This window comes from Cryptomeria japonica, chromosome 5 (assembly GCF_030272615.1).
Source record: "Cryptomeria japonica chromosome 5, Sugi_1.0, whole genome shotgun sequence".
Lineage (NCBI taxonomy): Eukaryota > Viridiplantae > Streptophyta > Pinopsida > Cupressales > Cupressaceae > Cryptomeria > Cryptomeria japonica.
In genome coordinates, this window is record NC_081409.1 from 197,811,309 (window position 1) to 197,836,069 (window position 24,761).

The 24,761-nt window shown below is 35.8% G+C and overlaps 1 protein-coding gene across 1 annotated transcript in view; it reads right to left on the bottom strand.

Annotated features, from left to right (window-relative positions):
- Window positions 1–24,235, bottom strand: part of LOC131027968 (3-oxoacyl-[acyl-carrier-protein] reductase 4) — a 41,637-nt gene extending 17,402 nt beyond the window's left edge. The window contains exons 1-3 of the mRNA XM_057958062.2: window positions 23,673–24,235; window positions 19,063–19,205; window positions 11,076–11,129 (exon numbers count right to left, since the gene is read on the bottom strand). Coding sequence (XP_057814045.1) covers window positions 11,076–11,129; window positions 19,063–19,205; window positions 23,673–23,868 — 393 coding nt within the window. The 5' untranslated portion in view covers window positions 23,869–24,235. The remainder of the gene's footprint in view (window positions 1–11,075; window positions 11,130–19,062; window positions 19,206–23,672) is intronic.
- Between the last annotated feature and the right edge of the window lie 526 nt (window positions 24,236–24,761).

The following is a 24,761-nucleotide window of genomic DNA, read 5'->3' on the forward strand; positions in this document are numbered from 1 at the left end:
CACATATACTTATATGTGTTTTCCATTAATACATTAAGTTAATATTGTGTCTCTTAATAAGGTAGTAGTTAGTGGATGTATTCATACATTTAGCATTAGTTTAGAGACCGATCTGTTTAGACAATCAAAAATACTAACTATTTAATTGATCAGATACGATTATTTCTTTTAATTATTAAATAAATAAACAACTAAATCAAATATATATAAATAAATATTATTACATCAACTTGACATGGGGGACATGACAATCATAATGATGCAAAGTTTCAGTTTTAGATTCTCACAAATACCAGGCCATGCCAATGTACTGCAAGTTGTGACAATTGTAGGGTAGTCGAGAAGCTATTGAAGTTGCCTACAAGCATAACTCCTAGAACCCTTGTGTAAATGCCATGAACAATGCACTTAGGGGAATTGGAAAAATTAAGTTAATCAATTAGATTGTAGCTGTTGTGAGAGATGTCTAGATGATAATCTACATTCAGCACACATCAAATGCTCATGTTTGGTCCATCTCTCGAAAAGAATTCACCAAACCCATTAGTGAGGATGATTTAATGTGAATCAATTAGATTGTAGCTGATAATGATGTGAGAGATGTGTAGATGATAAGAAAAGTCAAAGAAAAGGTGAAAGAAGTGAAGAGTGACAATTTATTGTCAGATGCCACATACATAACCTTCACCATATCCCCAATTTTTGTAGTGATCAAATATGAGGACTCTAAAACTCCAAGCCTTAGGAGATAAATGAGTGTGTTAATGGCAGACTCAACCAAATAAAGTTTGTTGTTTGACAAAGAGAATCCACCTTGCAGTTCTACAATGAGCACTTTCAACATATCATCCAATAAGGGTAAACGAAGTTAATCACATATCATCCAATAAGGGTAAAAGAAGTTAATCAATCTTTTCATATGTCTATCTACAACAGAACTTGATGTTGTATGTGCAGAGACCCCTTCTCCCCATAAATGATTTGGAGGTGAAGAGATTTATGAAGGCCATTATGAAGCTGTATAGAGGTACCCACATTCCAACAAAAGTGAACTGCATTTGTTGAACTTGAGGACTACATGAGTTCAGGAAAGATAGATAGGGTAACTTCGGCACAAGGGAACCCAATGAGTCGATGTTGATACCATGACCTAGATCATTGATACATACACTAGCCATTAGAATTTATCACAGATTTGTAGTTTCTTTGCTGCTGAAAGGGACTAATCTACATACTACTTCATCTACTCTATCAAAAGGAAAACTTACCTTTAGGGGAGCAAACAAAGTTTGTGACTCAACACAATGTCTAGTTTCTCATGGATTGAAAGACTATTTGAGTACGAGAGCCAGCAACAGGGGGCTATGTAGAGCCTAAGGAGCCAATGCAGATTGAGGAGGATGCACATGTATAGTTAGTAGAGATCTAGTTGCACTGATGAAGAGTAAGCCACAGCATTTGTATCAAACACTGAGTTAGATTAGTCATATTTTGTGTGCTTCTTTGTACTACATATTGGTATCTTCAACTAGTTTTATAATATAAATTATTCCTGTGTTACACAGGGATGTGTGCCCACCCCTCAAACACCCATCCCTATCCCTTGAGGTGTTTCGAGGATGGCAGGATGTTAGGGGATGTCCCTTGGCCATCACCTCCAAATTGAGAAAAACCAAGAAATGTCTTAAAATGCGTCCCTGCATTCAAGAATGGCAAGAAACTTATAGGGACACCTGGCCGTCCCTGATGCAGATGGGGGCATCTCAGACATCCCTGAACAATCCCAAGGATGGCCAGGTGTCTTATACTTTAAAAAAAAATTATATTTCAACAAACAAAAAATATTTTAAGGACACGTGGCAAATACATATTAGCTTCTAATGGGGCGTGGGGGCCCCACAGACCCTCCCACAACCTTTTTTGCACTAAAATGCAAAAGATACATTTTGTTTTAACTTTATAATTTTATTGATTGTGGTGGAGGTTGCAATATTGCTTCTAGAGACCATTGAAATATATGATATCAATGATCACAATTCAATGTCTACTTATAGAGATGGGGATCTGAGGGGTGGGGACGCCGCCTCCCCATGCAACACATTTAAACAAAAGAAGCTTGAGTTCTACAATACATAGGGCCTCATTTGCAATGCTCCCATAGGTTGAAACTTGAAACAATCAGGAAAGAATACATACAGCTGTGACCTAGGTGGCCTCAAAATGGTTTATCATTAATTACAAACAAATAAGAAACTTACAGTTGAAAGATTCAAACAAAACATCAATTGGTTCAGCTAGAACCGTTGCATCAAGGTATGTCATTTTGCCTTCTTTATTTTCATTTACTTGATAGAGAGGGTTTGTAATTAGTATTACAGCTGAAAGATTCAAGGAAGACATCAACTGGTTCAGCTACAACCATTGCATCAAGGTATGTCACTTTGCCTCAGTTTTTTTTAATTTTTTGTTAGAGAGGGTTTGTAAATAGTTTTAAAACATTTTGGTTTTAGTTTGTTGTCACACACGAACACCACAAAATTATCACTAACAGTAGTGATGACAATGTGAATCAGGGCAGTGAAGAAGTTGAAATGAACAAAATAGACTCTTTTCTCATTCTGAAAGTACAAACACAAGTTCTATTGGAACTTCACAAGACTGTTTTGCATGACTTCACCTTATCTTCAAAATTTTGCAAAAGATCCTTTCAACCCAAAAAACCCCTTGCTTCAATTTTGCCATGACCATCAATTTAACTGTTAATAAGGGTAAAAATACAGAGCAAAGCAGGCATTAAATATGTCATATTTGCAAAACTAATTATCGCAGGAGCTATAGTAGGATTACGCACCATTTATTGGGTGAGAGTGGACATGGAGTTAGAGTCCGTGGTGATATACATTGGAACAGTAGCTTGAAATGTCAAGGTTGGTTGGAGTGAGTGAAGTAAGAGTTGTGATAGAGAGAAGAGAAAGGCCACTTCTACAGCAGGTGAAAAAAATACAGTGGTAGGGTTAATGAATTTGCAAATATGTGAGCAAGTAGATGATTCAGTGGCCAATTATTATTATACCCATTCTATCCCATTTCATTTGGCAACGTCTTCTTATTTCAAAGGCATGTTGTGAGGTGCAATGGCAATTGGAACCTTTTATATTCCCCATGGAGAACAAACATGGATGAGGACTGGTTGTTCCGTTGTCGTGGATGGGAGGACTGATATTATATATATGCCACTCATTACTATTATTGTTACATGTCTTGCTAGTTCATACTTTCTTAGAGTTATTGATTGCTCTAGAAAATGTGATGATGTTGATTACCAATTTTCCATTTTGAAGGAGACCATAGAGGAGGTTGGGTCTTCTAATGTTGTGCAAGTTAGGATGGTCTTAGTTTGTGTGTGTAAGTTAGCTAGTTTGATGGTTGAGAACACTTACATGAGTTACAAACATTTTTTAAAGACGCCATATTCTGTACATGCTTTGAATAATGCTTTAAAAGACATTGGCAAAATAGATTGGGTGAAGATAGCAGTGGCTGAAACTAGAGATATACAAATGTTTGTATGTAACCATCACACTTGCACTATTCCGATCTTATTCAAAGAAAGAATTCCTCAAATCAATTGAGAATAGATATGCTAGCTATGTTATTTTGCTGAAAAGGATGATGGATGTGTGTGTGTTGAGCCACTCAATCAAAAGCCTTTTCACTAAGTCAACACATGTAGGACCCATAAGCCCATTCTATACTTCTAGGTGGGCAAGAGGTGATTGCTAGATAAGTATATACTAGGAAGAATTGCTTTCATTCACTCATCCCTCAAATTTTTATGAGATTTGGACAATTTTCTATAGATTGATTGTAATTCACTGCAGATTTAAAGTTAGCTTATTAGCTGCAGCTGAAGATAGGTCTGAATTCTCTGAGCAGAATTCTAAATATAATATCTAATAGAGAATCAAACATATTATCTATAATTTCTGAATCAATTTCATCCAGAAGCTATAAATTAAGTAGAAATTATCTTAATTGTGTGCTTGGGATTTGCTATATACAAAATTTCCAAACAGGGCATTACACAGCACCCATCTACTGATGCAGGGACGAAAACTCTTGGATCCAAAAATTGTAAGACAGAACATTTCTGGTTTCTTGCAGGCAATAACATCCAAGCACTGCATTGGATCAAAAGCAATTCTCTTTTCTATTGATATACTGATTTGTGTGCAACTGGAGCAGCAACAACTCTGATAAGGGAAAGATCTTCCACCAGGTACTTGAGTTCTAATTATTTCCAAACTATTATTATTCTATCCAAGGTTTTAAAATTCGGACTCGCCACGGACTTGGCAAACCAAAAAAAAGGACTCGGACTCACCACGGACTCGGCAAACCAAAAAATTGGACTTGGACTCGGACTCGCGAAAGGACTCAGCAAGGACTCGGCAAAAAAAAAAACCGTAGTTTTACCAAAAAAAACGTAAAGAAATTAATGCATTTAGAGAACATAAGAGCTATAATTGAAACAATGCACATGTCATATAATCTCCAAACAATCAATATTTGAAATTTCATCATTCATACTCATAGTTTCAAACTTTAAAATGTGTAATAGCAGCATAAGTTTATAAATGTTTACAAAATTACATATAATGATATGTCCAAATGTGAAAAACAACAATGAACAAAATAAAGAGAAGACTACATCTTCCTCTTCCCAGCTCTAGTGAAAACCAAGGGAGAGATAGAACTAGAGGGTCTAGTTCTAGGAGTCCGATGTGGCTTATCCAGCTCACCAAAATTAGGTTGAGGGTAGCACCACTTGCTGGGGTCTGAGGGTGAGAGAGAGAGGGGTAGAGAGGAGAGAGTGAGATAAAGTGGTAGAGAGAGGGAACATAGGAAGAGTTGATAGGGAGATAGATAGGTCTAAAATTTGGGGCAGATAAAGTGAGTGAGATAGAGAGAGCAAGAGAATGCTAATAGGAGCCTACTGATTACTAAGTCTGAAAATTTAAAAGATCTTCTAAAACCTAGAATTTGCATTATAACTCCTAGAGATCTGAAACCACTCTCAAACATCTTGACAATATATACATGAAATATAACTTAAAGTATAAGTGTTATATTTCATGTATATATTCTGATGAAGAGAATGAGGGTGTTTTAAATTTCCTCTCCTCCTTCAAACCCTACAAACCTGTTTTCACCAAGAAACAATGCCAAATGAGTGAAAAAAAGTGAAAAAAAGTGAGAAAAAACCACTTAAAATCGTGGCTGGGCGTATTTTTTGAATCAAGCGAGTCCAAGTGAAAGTCTCGTGAGTCCGAGTGAAATACTCGCGCGAGTCCACTCAAAAAACTCGCGAGTCTTTGGGATGGACTCGCCTCGCAAGTCCTTGGTGAATCGACTCGGCCCGCCAATGGACTCGCAAGTCCGTGGCGAGTCCACGAGTTTTAAAACTATGATTCTATCAATGTATTATAGCAGATTTTATTGATATTACTCTATTGATGTATTCTAGTAGATTTTAAAAATAAAATACAGCTCAAAGGTTATTATTAGGGTTTACTTTGTTAGTATATAGGTGTGGTACGTTTTTCTTTCTTTCCCAGCATCATTCTGATTTAATCTAAAAAAAGAAAAAAAAATAGATAGAGGGCGTCACAGTTTTTGGAAGGAAATGGATGTATTTCTTTAAAACGAAGTCCTCTAGTCCCAAGAACTTTGTTAAATGGAAAACTGTGGTAAAAAAACAATCAAGGCGCCTAATGAAAAGCATAATATGAGACCATTGAGGAGGATACGTAAATAAATCCATGGAGGGCTATTATAAGGATAATGCCATTGTTTGGAAAAGAATAATAGTATACAATTCTCTGAAAAATGGTATTGCTTGATGGATGAAAAGAAACTTAGTTGAAAAGACAAATTTCATGCTCTTTCCAAGCCAAGAAGATGAAGAATAAGTTTTCAGCAAAACATATTAAATATTGCTAGCATCTTAATGGAGTTGTATGAATGTATGATAAATATCAATCCACAAGAATAGTGAGTACAAGAAAAAACCTGTTTAACATTTTAAAAGTTTTGGATGAGCTGCATGAGTTCATAGGTCTGCTGAGATGAGGAAGAAGCTTGATCTGAAAGATGGCAAATGCATCATGATGGGACATTCAAAAGAATCCAAAGCACATGTCGAATATAGGATCATATAAAAGAGGACTGGTAATAATATATGATATTTGATAAGATATTTCTTATGCAGATACAAAATCCATATCTGTTGTAGTGATGAATCTTTATACTTACAAATTTCTCTTGATCCAAGTTTTTCTTATGACAATGATGAACAAAAAGAACCCAAGATCATGAACCATGATCCTTCTGTGTTCGTCATTGAAGAAGGTGCCCTAGAAGTAGAAACATCAAACAATTTTGCTACAGACACACAAGAAAATATGTGTAGATCATTGCAATGAAGACAAAGCTCAACATTTTAAAATTGTTGCACCGTTTGGTGATCATTTCACTAATTTTACCATATCACAAAATCATTCACAGCCTATAGAAGTTGTTGGAGATTGTTCCAGTCCAGAGGTATGGATCAATCTTTCAATATGACCAGCCAAGACACTTGAAGAAGGAAAAGAAGCCAACAAAAGTTGGAGAACCAAAGGCAGAAAGGAGATAGTTAATTGCTAAAAGAACGAAGAATTGTGATCTTCTGTCATAGAACGAGGCTAAAACAAGAAATCAATGGAGGCAAGCAATGAAAGAACAAAATTCTCTGATCAAATAAAATAATTGGGAGTTAATGTCTTAGCCATCTGGAAAGAAAATGATAGTGTAAGTGAATTCTAAATACAGCCAATAGATCCTTGAAGAGGTACAAAACACGCGAATTGATAATTGGAAACATATGTTTTTGTTGCGAACATTAAATTTGTATGGGAAGTGCATCAAATAAATGTCAAATGTGTTTTTTGAATGGGCATCTCAAAGAAAAGATACATATGGAGAAGCCATAAGGATTTGTGCAATATAGAAATCAAAATGGTATGTGTTTATGCTGGAATAGGAAACTCAAATATTGTAAAACCTAATAAGATTCAACAACATAAAACCTAGTTCTACAATTGAATCCAACATTGACCAATGAAAAACGTAAAACCATGCAAACAACAAATATAGAAATGTTATACCTTCGCATGCTCATAGGGTTCGATCTCCATTGTCTTCCTATTTCCATTGATCTTGCTTAATGTATTATGGTTGCTCTCAGGTTTTATGTGTGCACAAGAGCTCAATGGAGAACGGATTGTGATTGTATATGCAATTCGGCAAAGTGTAGATGCTTTTCTTGATTGATTGATTGATTCTGAAAGGGAGGGGAAGATATCTCTTTTATAGAGAATACCCTAGAAATGGAGGGCCAGGATTAAGAGGTGAAAGGATAAATGGTCGGCTCAGATTAGAGGGTAGGTATAGGAAATAGGAAAATATTAGAGAGGTGGTTAGTTAAGAAATGAATGACAAGTGTCATAGAGGGAAAAAGCTAAAGAATCCATTAAATAACTAAAGATTTATTTAATAAATAGAAGAGATAGGACCAATTAAATAAATAAAATATTTATTTAATTTAAATAAATAAAAATATTTACTTAAATGGGGAAAGGCTAGAAGAGGTTTGATGAATTAATTAAATAAATAAAGATCTATTTAGTTAATAAAAGGCTTATGATAGGCCTATTAATGGGCTGCTCAGGTTAATCCTCTCTATTATGGAAGGCTTGTTGCTAAGTGGGAGATGCCGCAGCAAGGATGGTTTAAGGCTAATTTCAATGGGGCCTCAAAGGGCAACCCAGGTGTCTCTAATGCTGAATTTGTAATCAGAGATTGGGAAGGAAATATTGTGGTTCTGGGAGCCCAAAGGGTTGAGCATGGAACGAACAATGAGGCAAAAGCTCAAGCAGCCTTATTGGTGGTTCAGTGGGGGATTAAATTGGGGGTGCAAAATTTGCACCTAGAAGGGGACTCTCAAATTATTGTTAATGCAATCATGAAAGGTGAAGCAAATGCATGGTATTTAAATAATTTCATTTCCAAAATCAAAAATGATTTAAATGCTTTCAGGAATTGTCATTTCGTATGTGCGAATGGGTGGAAATGTGGTCGCCGATGTAATGTCCAAATGGGCAACATCATTTACAGTGGTGCATGAAACTCATGTTGAAGATTACCATAATCTGAAAAAGGATGACTTGAACGGCATAGTACAGGGTAATTATTAATGGCTTTTATTGCTTGGTATGGATGGAATGTTGGAGTGTGTCGAGACTTTATTTATAGGGGCTTGGACCCATTTTTGGCTGTATCGAATGCTGGCAATGGCAAGGTGCTGACAAGTATGGAGGCTACTTTCACCTTGTACACGAGGAGGCAACAGCTGGCGTTTGTGGGTGACATCTCGACCAAGAGACTTAAATGCATTTTCAAGTTTTGTGACGATGCCTTTGTCCAAATAATGGAAACGTTGTTGGGGGAGAGTTTCCTCAAGACAATGCATAAATACAGAACAAATGTGGACGTGGTGTTGATGGTTTTGGCTTGGGGCCTGGAACAGGGGGAACAAAAGGATGTTTTGGTTCAAATCATGCGGCAATGCGTGGAAGATGATTGGCTGCGCAGTTTGATCGAGGTTCTAGAGATGGCTATGCCTGAGGCTGGGTTTGACGCTAGAGAAAGGTTGGAGATTGATGAATTTCGTGAATTGAGGGAATTGGTCCCTTTCATCTGTTGGCCTTTTGGCTTGAACAGGGATGAACGCAAAGCGGAAGCGGCTATTGGGTGGGATTCGCTCAAGTTGTATTTGAGAGAGAAAATGCTGGAATCCCAGGGACCTGCAATTGGTAACTCTGCAAACAAAAATGCAACCAAGAAGGAAAAGGGCAATCGAGGGCGGGCAAGCGGAGGGCAAAGATGGCAAAACGCGAGAATGTTGTTGATGGTGCCAATACAGGTGGTGCTGGTTGGAGGAATGACGGTGAAGGGTTGAGCGAAATTTCTCCCTGTTTGCCCTAGCTTTGGTGTATGCGTGGTGTGGTGGTGAACAAGGGTACCCGTTTTCTAAAAAAATTGTTGATAAAATGATGCATTTATGGTCTCGGCATGCTGTGATTTTTTAATATGCCTTAGGTTTTAATGGGCTTGTACAGATGTAAGCGTCCTCTAGGGTTTGGGTTGTCTAGTTTTAATGGTACTGGCGGATGTGGGTTTCAATTTTGCTATTTTTTTGTATGAAGCCCATTTGGTTGATGTAATGGTGGCAATTTCGTATAATACAGGCCAACCAGGGAGGGGCTAGTGGTGTAGGATGGATGGTTTTAGAGGGATGAAATTGTTTTCTGAGTGCCTGTTTTATTCAAGCATTTTGAATCTTGGCTATGTATCTATGCTTCTTTTATATTAATAAAATAAAAAATTACTACCGACCAAAAAAAAAAAAAAAGGCTTATAATTAAATAATTAAATATATAAAATATTTATTTAATTAGGCTAGGACAATTTTAGGTGTCTACAGTATGTAAATTTGTTTAATATTTATATGGCTTAAAACCAGTACTAGATCGTAGTATCAAAAAAATGATGAACTATTTCTTTCAAGGGATGTTAAAAGATGTGAATGTGATCCTAATGTTTATGTTATGCATGAAAATGGTCAATCCTTTTTGATGTGTTATATGTCAATGACCTACTTATCACTGGCAACGAAACACCAATGATAAGTGGTCTAAAGGAAAAGTTGAGAAAAACCTTTGAGATCATTGATTTAGGACTCCTACATTACTTCTTGAGAATACAAGTCATCCAAGCTGAAAAAGAAATTTTCCCTTGTCAACCAAAACATGCTAGTGATTTGCTCATGAATTCAATATGGAAAATGCAAATCCTGCTTTACTCATTAACAATCAGAGCTGAAATCGAAAGCCCAATGCTCCATAGCTGCAGTTGATACCAAATTATAAAGAAATTAGTCACAAGCTTATGATATCAAAAACATCGTAGACCAGATTTGTATTTTGGAGTTAGATTAGCTTGCAGTTTTACGCAGGAGAAAAAGCAAGGCAATCGGCAAGCTGCCAAGAGAATCCTTGTTTATATTGAAGGTAACATTCAAATGGAGATACCCTAGACAAGAGTTGTCAAGGGAAGCCCCATTGGGTACACTGATTCAAATAATGTAGGAGATGTTGATAAAGAATTTCAACTGCCAGATATGTATCCTGCTAAGATTCCAGAGCTATGCAATGGACTTGCAAGAAGTGGAAAATGACAGGTATACTCATGCTAGAGTTGGAAATCAAAGAGCAGTTAGAGTGGCACAAGAAGTTCCTTTCATAAAAGGATTCTTTCAAGTCATGGAGTAATTCAATTGCAGAGAATCCAGTTCAGAAGAAACTGACTAAGCATGCATAATCACTTCATAAGAAATTAAATCAAGGATGGACTGTTGCAGCTAAACTTAATATAGAGCAGATTACAAGTGGTGGACCTCTTCATGAAGCTGTTAGTTGAAATGAACTTTCAAGAGTTGTGCAAGTTGCTTCGGCTTTCTGATGATGACATTAGAGGGAAAATGAAATGATTTATCATTCTCTTAAATATGCCATATTCCTCTCAGCCCTCTGAGTAAAGATTTTGGGGAAGATGTTCAAATGGATATTAATCCCTTTTGTGGGGCTTACATGGGTTAAGAGCCTATTTGTACTATAGAAGGCCAACTTCACAGTCAAAATACAAAAGGAATGAAACATATAAATGGACATGAAATTACTCCATTGCCATCAATTTCAAATCATTATATCCTTACAATATACAAAGTCATATCTTGGGGGCTCTCTTCCCCTTCCATTCTCCACTTGTGTTTGTGTATTACATGGGCATATGATGGATAAACTCTTCACTCACCATCAACTATTATACTTACACTAGCATCCAACTAATGGAAAGAATATAATATATTCAAACAATATATCTAAAAATCCATTCAAAAATATATAAAAAATTACCTCTCTAGAAACATCTTCAGCCTCCTTTGAGGACCGAGCATAATTCACAAGAACCTGCATCACCATTTGATTGATTATAAAATAGAATTGCTTTCCCATTGAAATACAAATTAATGTATCTAAAACAAACAGAAAAAGGCACTACCCACATAGGGTAAAAAACTTAAAAGAAAATATATTGATATTCATGACTGACCAAAGTAGGTCAATGAGATTCATAAATACATTCAATAAATATAAAAATTTACTAGAGTAAAGAGAACCCTAAGAACTAAAAGAATAATTAACACTAAAACTAGCCATACAAACGAATTCACCTCTAGTAGACATGGAGTTGATGAAGACCATATCTAGAGAGCATGGTTTGAAAGAAGAATCAACACACCTTTGTAGCAAATCTCAAAGAAAAATAACCAAGGGTATCACTAATCAACATCACCATAGAGCCACAACAAGACTTGATAATGTCCGTAGGAGAATATCTCTGGCTGAGGAGGGCTAGGCACAACAATTCTAGAGAGAAGTTGGGTACTCCCTCTAGAAGCACTCACAACACCCAAGGCTGACAAATCTAAAGAGATAGAAAGAAAAATAGTAAAATGTGTGTGTCCCATGTCTTGGGCTCCAAAAATTTATTAAGGATTTACACTAAAATTTCACTTCATCAAATAACATAAGGAGAGGCAAGTGAACGTTTATGAAATTGATTCCATCAAAGAAGACAAGACTGAATTGCAAAATTCTACTAAGAATTGAGACTAAAATATACTTTACTGATACCATAAGGAGAGGAAGTTCAAAACTATGTATTTGATACCTGTCCAGCAAGATCAGGTGACAAAAAAGACCATACTGAAGTGCAAATGTTATTTAGAATTAACTTCAAAACACTAAGATTGCTAAAATGCCCAGCATGTATTACAGCATTAAATATCAATTAATTCCCTTTGACACTTCATGTGATATTACACATGCTACAGCTACATTCTACTTGGCAGTATAGATAACAGCTTGGACTTAGGACATAGATTTCATACAAAAAAAGAAATTACTATTTGCAAGATCAATTGCACAAACTCAAGAGAATATAGAAGAGCCACCATTCACAAGCATGGTCATTGATAAAGCAATGGAGGAGCCTCCTAATTGAATTCAATATTGACTAACTAGGGGAAGGAAGGAAGAATTATCCACAATGTGAGAGGTCATTATATCTTATAGTTTGCAGGTTCTTGTAACCAACAATGTCCTCAATATGAAGGCACCATAAGTGACAATGAAAGTAGCCCTGAAAGTGGGTATCACTTCTTTGCTCAGTCAAATGTTATCACAATTCCACCTTACTTATAATCTACTAGTGATCTGTAAATAGGGAGGCTATAGCTCTCTCTCCACAATGAGTAGACAGATTTCTATGGAAAGAACCCTTCAAAACACCTCAAAAAGAATTCTTAAACCACTCAGCAATGATTGTCATGCACACAAAATTGAACACAAACAGTTTGCCTGAGAAAACCCAACTTAGCATGTGTTGCACACCTGCAAAACTTTATAATGACAAAGTAGTCCTTATATTCATCGTGTTCATCTGTCAAAGTGTTGCATATAAGAGGTTGAATGACATGGTTTTATCCAGGTTGAATTCGTTGTTTGTTCCGTCCTTGCAAGGGTTTTTATTCTTAAGGTTGTATTGTCTGTCTATCAAGTCTTGTGCAAGAGGAAAAGTGATTTATAGCTGTCCAGGAGCAGGAGAATCAAGAAACAAGAAACAATGAAATCTTCTATGTCAAAAAATTAGTGAAGCGATAGTAGCGCACCCCAAGGGTTTCAACAAAGTGTGAGCTAGTAATGACAAACCAGAAGTGCTCCTTGAAGCATTTGACAGTTGTTTTAATGGTAGAACCCCTCGAGGAGCATGTTTTGCAGGTGATGGCCATGTCTAAGTGGCAAAAACATGTAGAAAGGGTGCCTGAAGGATATGAGTGATATGTAAACGGCATAGTTGACAATGAGCATACTTCAGAGGGCTTCACTGAGTTCAAGTGGCATGAAACATTGAAAAGCATGCCTCTCAGTTATTGGGCAATGTTTTCGTGGTCAAGACAGAAGAAGGGCACTCTTGGCAGTGTCGTCAGTTTTGACAATTGAGTGTCTGGCTGGGCAGAGGAGCGCTCCTAGGCCACTTCTGTCAATTCGTAAGGTAGTGGTTCCTCAAAAGTGTTCCCAACATGATTATGATTGTTGAATTACCTTTTGTTGGAGTGATTAGGATATCACATTAGCAATTAATTAATCGATCATTAATTACTTAGGTCCCTTATTACTTTATAATACTTAAGCTAAACTTAAGAGTGCTTTTATATTATTAGAATGAACTAATTATAAGTCAAGTTGTTTCAAGTCATATGATTAAGACACTTGTCATGCTTTAATTTAATCCTCTCATAGGGTTTTCTTTATGCTTTTATAAGCATTCATTGTATTCATTGTAATCTATCCAGATTATTCATGTCAATCTCAATTAAATTCTCGCTAGGATCAATTCTCTCTCAAAGTTGCATACCACACAATCATGGGCTTTTCTAATCAAAAGTGATAGGTGTTTTTGTAGAAAGTGATTTCTGGGAGCTGTGGCGTTACTATCAATTCCAACATGGTATCAGAGCACCAAATTTGTGATGACTTGCCCATTTTCCAAGAGATCTAGCATTGGGAGAAAAACGGGCTCATCTTAGAGAAACGGATATCACCGTTTGATACAAAGTGGCCAAAAACATAAAGGCCACTTGTCAATTTGTCAAATTTTGTGAAAAAAACAAAATAAACAAATAAAAACAAATTTCAGCCATAAATTTTGCTCAATGTATTTTGGAGAAAAATGTTCTTTGGGTTTTGTTCACAATCCCAAAAAAACATCTAGGCATCTATTATATTTTGCATGCGATAAGTAAATTTTGCAGAAATCAAATCAAAAGGGTTGTGTTTGGTTGTTATCGACTAGCTAAATTTACCCTGTTTTTCAAAAATTCATAACTCGAGCATACAATGTCAAAATCAAGCAAATGATATATTGTCAGAAAGCTAAACCTGAGCACTTTCCAGTGGTGCAAGTCTCATTCTCAAATTTTGTTGTTGGTTCCTATTATTCTCAGTCAAGTCAGATCTGTTGGCGTATTACATTATGGGTAGTTGCTACGGCAGTTTTGTTAGTTATTTAGTTTTTAGTACTGTTTACTTATGTAGTGCCGATTTAAAGGCATATGGATTGAATTAATAATATATCAAATTCAGTTCTATCTTTTCCATTTAGCGTTCACGTATCATATCAACACGGCACGGTCATGGAGATCTTCTCGGTGTTGAGCATTTGCCTGGCATTGAAGTCTCCTGAATTGAGACGATTGTTCACCGTTGTTGGTAAGGGTGTTAAGAGTTACGAAATTACAAACTATTTGATTGGAATCTAAAGTGTGAAGCATAAATCTAGATAGAGACCAGTCAACACTGGAAAGAGTTTTGTGTGCGATTCATCAACTGTTCTCCCTTCATATGCAAAAATGTGTTGCGGTTTGTGATAGTTGGCAACATGTTGTGGTCTGCACAAAGGTGAGTTGAAATCAACATATTTGATAAAACTAGCAACACAATAAAGAGTTAGATTAATGAACGGAAATGGAGTAGTTTGCAGCACTGAAAAATAACAACGGGATGAAAGAAAAGAGCTTGTGGATTAGAAGATACTGATGAAATAAGACAAGGCGCTGAAATCTGAGAGTAGCATAATTTTCACATGGGCCGAGAATTCATGCTTCTGCCAACAATTTACATTCCACATGCACTATACAAGGAGAGCTAGCACAGAGGTTGAACAAGTGCTGTAAGCGCAGGTGCATAAAGGAAATATATAAAGTATGAATTCCTGTTGGTTTAGAAACAATAAGTTTATTTTGCCAGTAAACATGGTATTAAATCAGTTTGCAATTTGGAGAAGTCAGTTGATGTCCCCGTGCGATTAAAAGGGCACACATTAGTTCTGATCTGGGGGTTTATTTTGTCACTCTACGTAGCGGCTAGTATTTCTAAATTTGTGTTTCCCTTTGTTGCTAGTAGCTACCATCTATAGTTTCCACCATTTGGATACTTTGTGAGAAGAAAGATTACATTTATAAGAGGTATTAATCACTATAAGCAACTGGTATTTTGGTTCTAGTTATAATATTTGGTATTGCTCTGCAATAGTCTCTGAAGTGGAATGAATTGTAATAATTGTATACAAAGGGCAATGCACTATTACAAGAAATCCTAGACATTTTACGGTGTAGAGGAAAAACAAAAATTGTTTCACTTAAAGATTGGGGGATCTATCATATGTGGTGTTTCAGTATGCATCATCAATGGCACTCAAAGATTTCAAGTTCACTTACCTATACTTTTAGAACCATCCATGTTTTGTTTAATGAAGCCTTCAAAGACTCACATGCTTGTGTTATCAAAAAGAGATTAATGTGATATCAAATGGATAAAGTGTATAGGATCCTATTGGAGGTTCGAGGCAATGGAAGGAAGAGATTTTTTATCATCCCAACTATATTCTCACATAGGGATGATTCATTGCATGAGTAGCACCACATTTGTGTGTCTAAAGAAAAGAGGGGGCTTGGCATAATAATTGCCCCTTCAAGGAGCAAGGGGGGAGCAAGTTTTCTTGTGGCTGCACTTAGTGTATTCACGTTTGATTGGTAATTTGTTGAGCACTTGAGACATTAGACACACTCGGAGGAGATGTGGACTTTCAGAGGAAACGTGTCTAATTTGTAAACATTTGGTTGGTGATTTGTGCAGCAGAGGAGGGATTGTTTCCAGAACACTTGAGGAGGCATTAGACACGGAGTAGATGTGGACTTTCGGAGGATAAGCGTCTCATGTGCAGCACCAGAGGAGGGTTTAAAACACACTCGGAGGAGATGTGGTATTTTGGAGAAAATGTGTCTCATTGTGCATGGAGGGTGGTAACACTTTTATGTTCTCTCATGTTATGCAGAAGATGGTTGTAGGTCCTACAATCAGAAGATCCATTGATGCAGTCAGTTTGGTGTTTCTTGGGTAACTGAGGAGGATTGGTGAAGGTGCTTCATCAAAGTCTTCAAAAGGGTTGGGTTCAAAACCCTTGCAATGTTCCACTCTTGCTCGAATTAATGTAATAAGGGGGGGAACGTTTGGCGTATTGCATTATGGATAGTTGTTACGGCAGTTTTGTTAGTTGTTTAATTTTTAATACTGTTTACTTATGTAGTGCCTATTTAAAGGCATATGGATTGAATTAATAATATATCAAATTTACTTCTATCTTTTCCATTTAGCATTCACAAGATCTTCATTTTCTACTTTTCAGCTCATATCTTTTTGCCAGTATCTCCTATTTTCACGATCATTGCAGCATTGAAAAAACGATTCATAGCTCTTTGAATCCATACATGTGATATTTCCAGAATTTGCCTCAAGTACATTGTATTCATTTTTTTGTGTTTTCACATTCTGGTCAATTACATGAGATGTCATCATTAGATCTATTTTACATGTATTGAGATTATTGGGTTCTGATTTTTACATTTGAGAAGTTATCATGGGTTTTTCTATTCATCCTACTACTGTCATCCTCAAAGAGGATAATTATGAGTCTTGGCGAAATGGCATCTTGACACATCTTAAGTGGCTAGATCTTTGCCTTATCTCTATGGACTCGTGCCTAAACCAGCCACACCAAGGGGTAGATCAACTTGGGTTATCATCATAGACCATGTTGTACATTGATTTGTTCTAGTGTTGATCTTGACACTATGTGTGCTATATCGGACATTGATTGTACCTACACAGTTTGGACTAGACTTTTGGAGATCCATGGCGACCCTCATATCTCTCCATTCCTAGAGGATCTTGCATCAAATTGTCTCATTCCCCTTGCACATGCAGATTGCATACCCTACGATGATGATGCTTTAAAGGAGGTTGAGTTTATCACAAGTGTTGCATGTCCCAATGGATCAGAGGCTTGTCTCCTAGCTCCTACTCCTCACATTGAGACCCTAACTTCATCTTTTGTTGTTCCTTATCAGGTTGGCATCAACACAATCATGGCCCCCATTGATTCAGTAGCAGGACATACATCATCTTCCACACATAGCTACTTGGGATTCAAATCTTGCAGACATATCATCCTTGTTTGTGAATATAACAGCATTGGCAATGTTAAGACAGTTCAAAACTTCCAAGACCAGATAGGTGAAGGCAGAAAGTTGCCCACTTGTTACAACCAAGAGCCAAGGAAAAAAGATGCGATACATTAGAAACTGAAGCACTGGAGTTGCCCTCTTGGAGATTGAAGAGGCAATGGGAAGGAATTAATAGTTGACAATAACTAGTAACATGTTGCCATACTTTTCACAATGAAAGGATAATGAACATGGTGTGCATGCTCTACATATAAAAATTTCAGACATGATCTGTCTGAGGCATACCTATATACAATTGCAGACAGATAAGAGGGTAAATTTCAGCATATGCTTACAAGTGGTTTGTTAATGTTCTATGTTTTGGGTCAGCTTCAGCAAGTATTAGCCTAAAGTTCTTGTGGAGCTTCTCCTAATTAGTTCTTTAGTCACTAGGTGAACAAACAATTGCAAAATTAAGGTAAAAGGGCACTATCTTGCTATGTACAGTAGCATTGCCTCGACCCTTTATCTATATCTGGAAGATTTTCAATTAATATTGGAATGGATTCCAAGTAAATCAATAAAAAGAATTCAAAACCCTAGAAAAAAAGCAGTCACAACAGCTTCAGATATTGTAGCTAAGTATTACTCTCTTGATTCTTCAGACATGGTCAGATAAGCAGTATGAATGTCATGATACTCGGGAAGTTAACGGTAAAGAATCGCCTTATAACTTGGCATTTAACCACTAAGCAAGCATAACCACTTATGGAAACTTTCATGTATTCTTTTTTTAAAATAATAAAAGTATATTTAAAAGTGCAAAGAAATCAATAAGAGATAACCCAATTGATAAAATCAAGAGGCTTGTAGTTTACATCATAGAGACAGCAACTAAAGGAAAACGGAATCCAAAGAACAAGCTAGGCAAAACTAATTCATGTCAGTACCAAAGAATAGGAAGTCACTAACACAGACTAAAGACTTGAAACTCAATATTTGGTTCAACGTGGGATTATTATACACACATCAAACAATTTCTCCTGCACACAAAAAAGACTAAGAAGTATTACAGTGAAACAATATCCTCAACAAGATATATGCCATTCTGAAAAGTCAAAAAACATGTAATTAAGAAGAACCACGAAGACAAAACCAATCCACAAAGCATGCATAGGAAACAATGTATATTGGCAGTAGGTATTATCAAAGCTGAGTGCAAGAGTCTTAATGGATATCATCCAGTTCCTAGAGGTATGTCTTGAAGTCTTCCTCTTATTGAGGTCAATCTGCTCAGTTTTTATGTTTAGTGGTTGTAGATCTCCCCTAGGTTATGTGACTTCCATGAATGCATTCATAATTACAAAATGTCATTAAAAGAAAAAAAAAGAAAAAGGAAAATTAACTAGTAGACTCTTAATTGTGTACCAAAAACCATTTCTCTTTCCTCATGCACTACATTCACCTCCATCTTTTATACCAAAAAACAAGAAAAGTGAAGCATGAGAGGCTGTCACATCTTCCGTTTCAAATGCTTTTCCTTAAGAACAAGTATATTGCCCATCCATCCTAAATAAATAAAAAGCCAATTTGTGCACTATTGAGTACATAATCATATAAGTATGCACCTTGCAGCCTGCTCTACTTAGGGCTAGAACAAAAAACATCATTCATTCCAAATTCTTTTCCAAAAGTGCAAGTACATAGCCTATCCATGATAAAAATAAATAAACAGACAACATTACACATATTAAGTACATGATCATATAAACATGCACCTTACAGCCTGCTCTACCTAACGCTAGAGCAATAGCTTTGCCAATTCCTCTAGAAGATCCAGTCACAACAGCCACAGGAGCTTCAACCACCTTAGGAGTTTCAATGGTTGGTTGTTCAACTGAAGCAACTTGAGCCTTAACCCCTGCATGCCAATGTATATAGACAGTTCAAAAAGTTTAGTTCACATAGAAGCTTTCAAATAAAACAATAACAACGTTTCTTCCTTTTGTTTTTAACTGCTTGATTTAGAGGTAGCTTTGCCATTTGAAACTATGAATATACACGGATAACCTTTTTTCAAAGAAACAGTGAAACTACTTGCCAACCATAATAAAATCATAAAAACAGCATTGACATTATACAAAACAACTGGTCATAAGGATATCATTACACTGCCTAATCCCTGTTTGTTTGAAAAAATTGAAGGGCAGATTGCAAATTTCAAAAATAGAATCAAGTCTCATTAACTCCCCTCAGCTCTTTCTTAGGTCAAAAAAATCTACTTATAAAGGATTTGAACATTCATATTTGTGATTCTTTTCTTCAGTGTCTTTGGAAGAAAGGACAGCCTAAAATCATACAGGTAGCACTTGGCAATTACTTATGAATAGAAAGAGATGAGAGAAGCTATTAACATTAACATTGAAGTTGATTGAACATTTTGCACATCAGATATACCATGATAACAATCACAAGGCAAATTTATCCATGAAGCATATAGAACCACTGCTAAGCAACACAAGAGCTCTTAGGAAAACCAGTGCTTATGTTACAAATACCATCTGCAACCTCAGGTCTAGGAAATCAGTGCCAATTTTTATAACATGTCCATGCCAATAAACAACAAGAGCAAAATATCTCTGTCCAAGAATAATATAACAAAAAATTAGTATCAAAGCAACCAGCAGCCCCTCAAATAGATAGCATGGGAAAGCTATAATTGACTCATCCAGCTATTGTTATGACCCACACACACACACACACACATATATATATATAGAGAGAGAGAGAGAGTTAATGAATAGAAAGAGATGAGAGAAGCTATTAAGATTAACATTGAACATTTTGCACATAAGGTATACCATGATAAAAATTACAAGGCAAATGTATCCATAAAGCATATAGAGCCATTGCTAAGCAAGACAAGAGCTCTTGGGAAAACCAGTGCTTATGTTATAAATCCCATCTGCATCCTCTGGTATAGGAAATCAGTGCCAATTTTTATAACATGTCCATGCCAGTACACAACAAGTGCAAAATATCTATATGTACATGAATAATAAAACAAAAAAATAGCATGGAAGCAACCTGTAGCCCCTCAAATAAGGAAAAGTAAAGACAGATATAGATGGTATGAGAAAGCTATAATTGACTCATCCAGCTATTATGGTGCCCCACGCACGGGAAAAAGTATATTGATAATATCAACTACCCAGCAATATATATATATATATATATATATATTCCCCTTGTCAAAGAATACATAAAGGGATCGTATCAAACAGACTCTTTTCCTTTTACTTCCATTCCTCTGTACAGTTTAAGCATACAAAGGTTTACAACGGAAAGATAAGTACACTAAATGCAATAAAGATAGATTTCCATCATGGAGCACATGCAGAGCAAGTGCCACAGATACAGGAGATATCAAACAGAATCATTCGGGTACATTTTCCAAATTTGCAGTACAAAATAGCTAAACATAGGTTGAAAATGCAATGAAAATGCACAAGTCTCCTTGAGCTGCTTAAGTTGAAAGTGAAACCCTTCAAAGCCTACGTGACTCTGGAAACAGCCACCAAAACTGCCAAAATGTGGAGTCTGCCACAATAGCTGCTATAGCTGGAAAAGAAGTAAAGAAAGAAATACCTTTGTTAAACAGCTAAATTGCCATATCTGACCTCTAACTGGAGAAAAAACATCATTCCTGATAGAAACATTACTTATGCAAAAATGCCGAGCAACCTGATCAAAGACAGACTTACCTTTAATGAATAAGTAAAAATTCTTAGAAAACAATATAAAGCTGGAAAGCCCATGCAGAAAACAAACAATGAAAGTGGATCCATTAGTACTGTGAAAAAACCTATCAGAAAGAGCCTCTCACTTATCAGAACTTTCCTCACTGTATCATGATTTTACTGTTACTTGGTTATGTGAATGTTTTAGAACTGGATAATTTTAATGGAAATTATTTTAGCTTAATCTGAAAAGTAAAAAGATAGCAATTTATTACTTAGGATGTTAAGGGTAACCTAAATAAAGAGTAATATAGAATATAGTTTATCCGTTTACAATTATTTTGAATGATGAAACATTACAAATATAATAGTATTTTTAGGCATTCTGAGATTATTTTTGTTTTCTTTTTATAATTAAAGACATCAAATTTTTACCCTGGTAATTAAGAGGCTCTAAGCAAGGCTTGAACATGAATCTCCTGCCTGGTGAAGCCCTATCTTATCCAGTCAATCCAATCTAATGGCCCTCCAGCACTCTTTTTTACTGTGCCTGGTGAGATGCTTTAGACTCTTTTTGACTTCTAGCAAATGTTAATGTTTAAATTAAAATGAACTCAATTATTCAAAACAGATAAACACTTATAGCTTTTACGTGAATCCAATTTCATGGTCACTACAGTTCACCTTTAAATATCAGTCCTTTACCAACAAAAAATTTGGTTAATAACTTCATCCTAGCCTCTGGAGTATTACTTATGATATTCTTTAGCTTTGTATTTTCTAAAACATATTTTTGCTTTCCTTTATGCAGGGTAATTATCATCTGGAGACTTTAAGAAGGCACAAAGCACATATACTGGCCCTAGCTATCAATGTAGAACTGCTATTTTGCTTCAGTAGTGATTAGGAAGGTTGTATTATTGTATAAGAAATTAACTTTGCCCCTAAACAGGAACCGATAGTAACATGGTATGATCATCAAGACTCGTGTTGCATTGGGTTCATTCCATAGCCATTTCTGAAGATGGACTATGGTAATAGAACAGTTGGTCATGGCAGGTGACTTTTTAGTCAAATATAAAGAATGTTTTATCTGTGTGAGCATAACTGATGATCAAATTGCTGCTCAATAAGGTCCATTTGAGAAAAATTATTTAATACTCTAATCTGTTCAATTTTTTATAAATATACTCGTTTGCATTCAGAAAAGGAATCGTCCTAACATGCAATGGTATGTTTAAAAGCAATTATCAACGGGTAACAAAATCAACTTGGCAAAACATTTCTTTCATTTTTTCTCACCTACATTAACAGATTTAATTGAAAGTGAATTTAGAATGATTGTATTTTTGTCTGTATCCATTTGAATATCTGTGTGCACGAGAAGGCTCCTAATGGAGCCCTATACTTTTGTGATGCAATCAAAGAATTTGGACACATATGAAAAAAAGGATCCTGCATGTACAAGAATGAATGAACCCTAAATTCCCGGAAACATTAGACTGAGAATCCATGAAAATCTAAAAATCTCTATGCTTAAACATTTCGTGAGACGAAATATAATTGCATATTTGTGGTCCTCTTCATAACAAATTGGTTGGTCAAGACCTCTGTTATTTAATGCCCGTTTTGAGCTTAGAATCTTGAAAGAATAATTCTGCACATGGAATGTTACTTAGATCTAGAGAGACCAGCTGAAGTAAAAAAGGACCACCCACATCAACAGAAGAAGAACCTATCAGTTGAACCATTTAATAGTTAAAAAATGAGATAATAGATCACGAATTCACTCCCAAGGGCGCTACACGTAGTGTATCAAAACAAAACAAACTGATTACATGGTAAAATAAAATTTGTGTCATGTGGAAATGCAATCCCACCCCTCAGGTCCTTTCCCAGTTTCCAAATTATATTTGTATTCAAATATCATACTTAGGATATTAAGGTTGCTTCAAACTCAAAGGGTCTCAATTGAACACAGTTAAAATTGACAGATTCTTGCCTTGCAGAAATGAACCGGTAACAGTTGAAGATCACTACTCATGTTCATTGCTGCTTCCTATTTCGCCATCGGACCATCTAGTTGAAAGTCAATCCCAACAACTCATTTTAAATATCTTCATTCAAGTTCAGCATCCAGAGATCCATAGGAGAATTAATGAATCATTGAAAATAGGAGGTTCCATAAGAAGACCATGAAATATACACATTTTCAGTAAAACCGAATAGGGAAGCAGAGACTTAAAAGATGCATAAGAATTAGTGACATCAAACAGCTGCAATCTATTGTGTTTATTAGATATTAACTTTGATAAAAAAATTGGGTAGGCAAAATGTGACCTGAAACGACAACACTCTAATTTATGGACCCAACTGGATGTTTCCAGAGACATGAATAAGTCCAGGAAAGACTACATGACACAAAACCAAATCAAGCATTCAGACTTCTATTTACACTCTCAAATATTCAGAAAACCAAAAAAAAAAAATTGAAAGAGAATGAACCATACGCATGCTACTAATGGGATGTTCGTGCAAAAAGACTTAAAAGCAAGAAGTAGAAAACAAAGCTTGCAGTAACAACAGAAAACAACAATAGACATTCCATTATTTGTAAACCCATTTTCAAAGTAAAATAACCCAAGTACCTGTTAAATGAGATATGGACCTCGATCTTGCAATAGAGGAGGAGAGAGCAAGAGAAAGATCAGGGCATGAGTGGTTTCTAAAAGCTACTTTGTGAAGAGGAAGAGCAATCCTTTTGCCCACCACGTTGTTTGCTGCTCGCAACATCACTACATTTGAGGCTGAGGCTGCCACCGATACGCTACCACTTGCTGCCATTCTCCTCTTCCTCTTCTTCTTCTTTTTCTTCTTCTACCACCTCATAACACAAAACACACTGCTTAAGTTGTATTCGTTGAAGAATGAGGTTTTTCATGCGAAACCTGTGTCATATGAAATAAAGGGGTCGATGATATCAAGAGGCAGAATTGAAAATTATGTTGTTGTCGTTGCACCCAATTCCATCTACCCCTAGACGGTGGTTCCAAAGGAAGGTCCTCCCATTAATGTATCATTTGCTCTGGTTGGTATTTTCTGTTAATTTTTTCATCTCGGACAGAAAAAGTAGAGAAATTTTATACAACGGGTATAAAAGTAAAAATTTAGAAGGCAAATTTCTTCTTGCAGAGGTGAAATTTGGAGGCTCCTGAAATTTCCTATTTAGTTATGTGCTATTTTAGCCAAACATTTTGTAATGAAATTCTATTATTATATTTTTATAGGGTATACATTTATATTAGGTTTGGTTTATGTTTTTGTTTCTATTTATTAACTCTTTTTTTTTTTTAAATTCTGATTTATTATATTATATTTATTTTATTATAATGGAATTGCATTTTGTCTTTAGATTATTGTTTCATTATCTAAATTCGTTTTTATATTATTTAAGATCCATAATATATGGAAGTGAACTTGAAAATTCAAATTTTAAGATTTATAGTTATGAGTCAATTTAACTCAATTTTTGTGCAACGTGGCATTATATCTTGGTATTTAATTACATTCAATGTGCTAGTAATTCATAAATAGAAATCAAGATAAGTAACATAAGGAAAAACTATTCAAGCACACTTCAATTTTCTAAGGGACAAATAACCACATTTGCATATAGGTCATTTGTGTGTCTATGCATGTTATCTTTGAATCTTCTCCCAAAGTCATAAAGTTAGTTG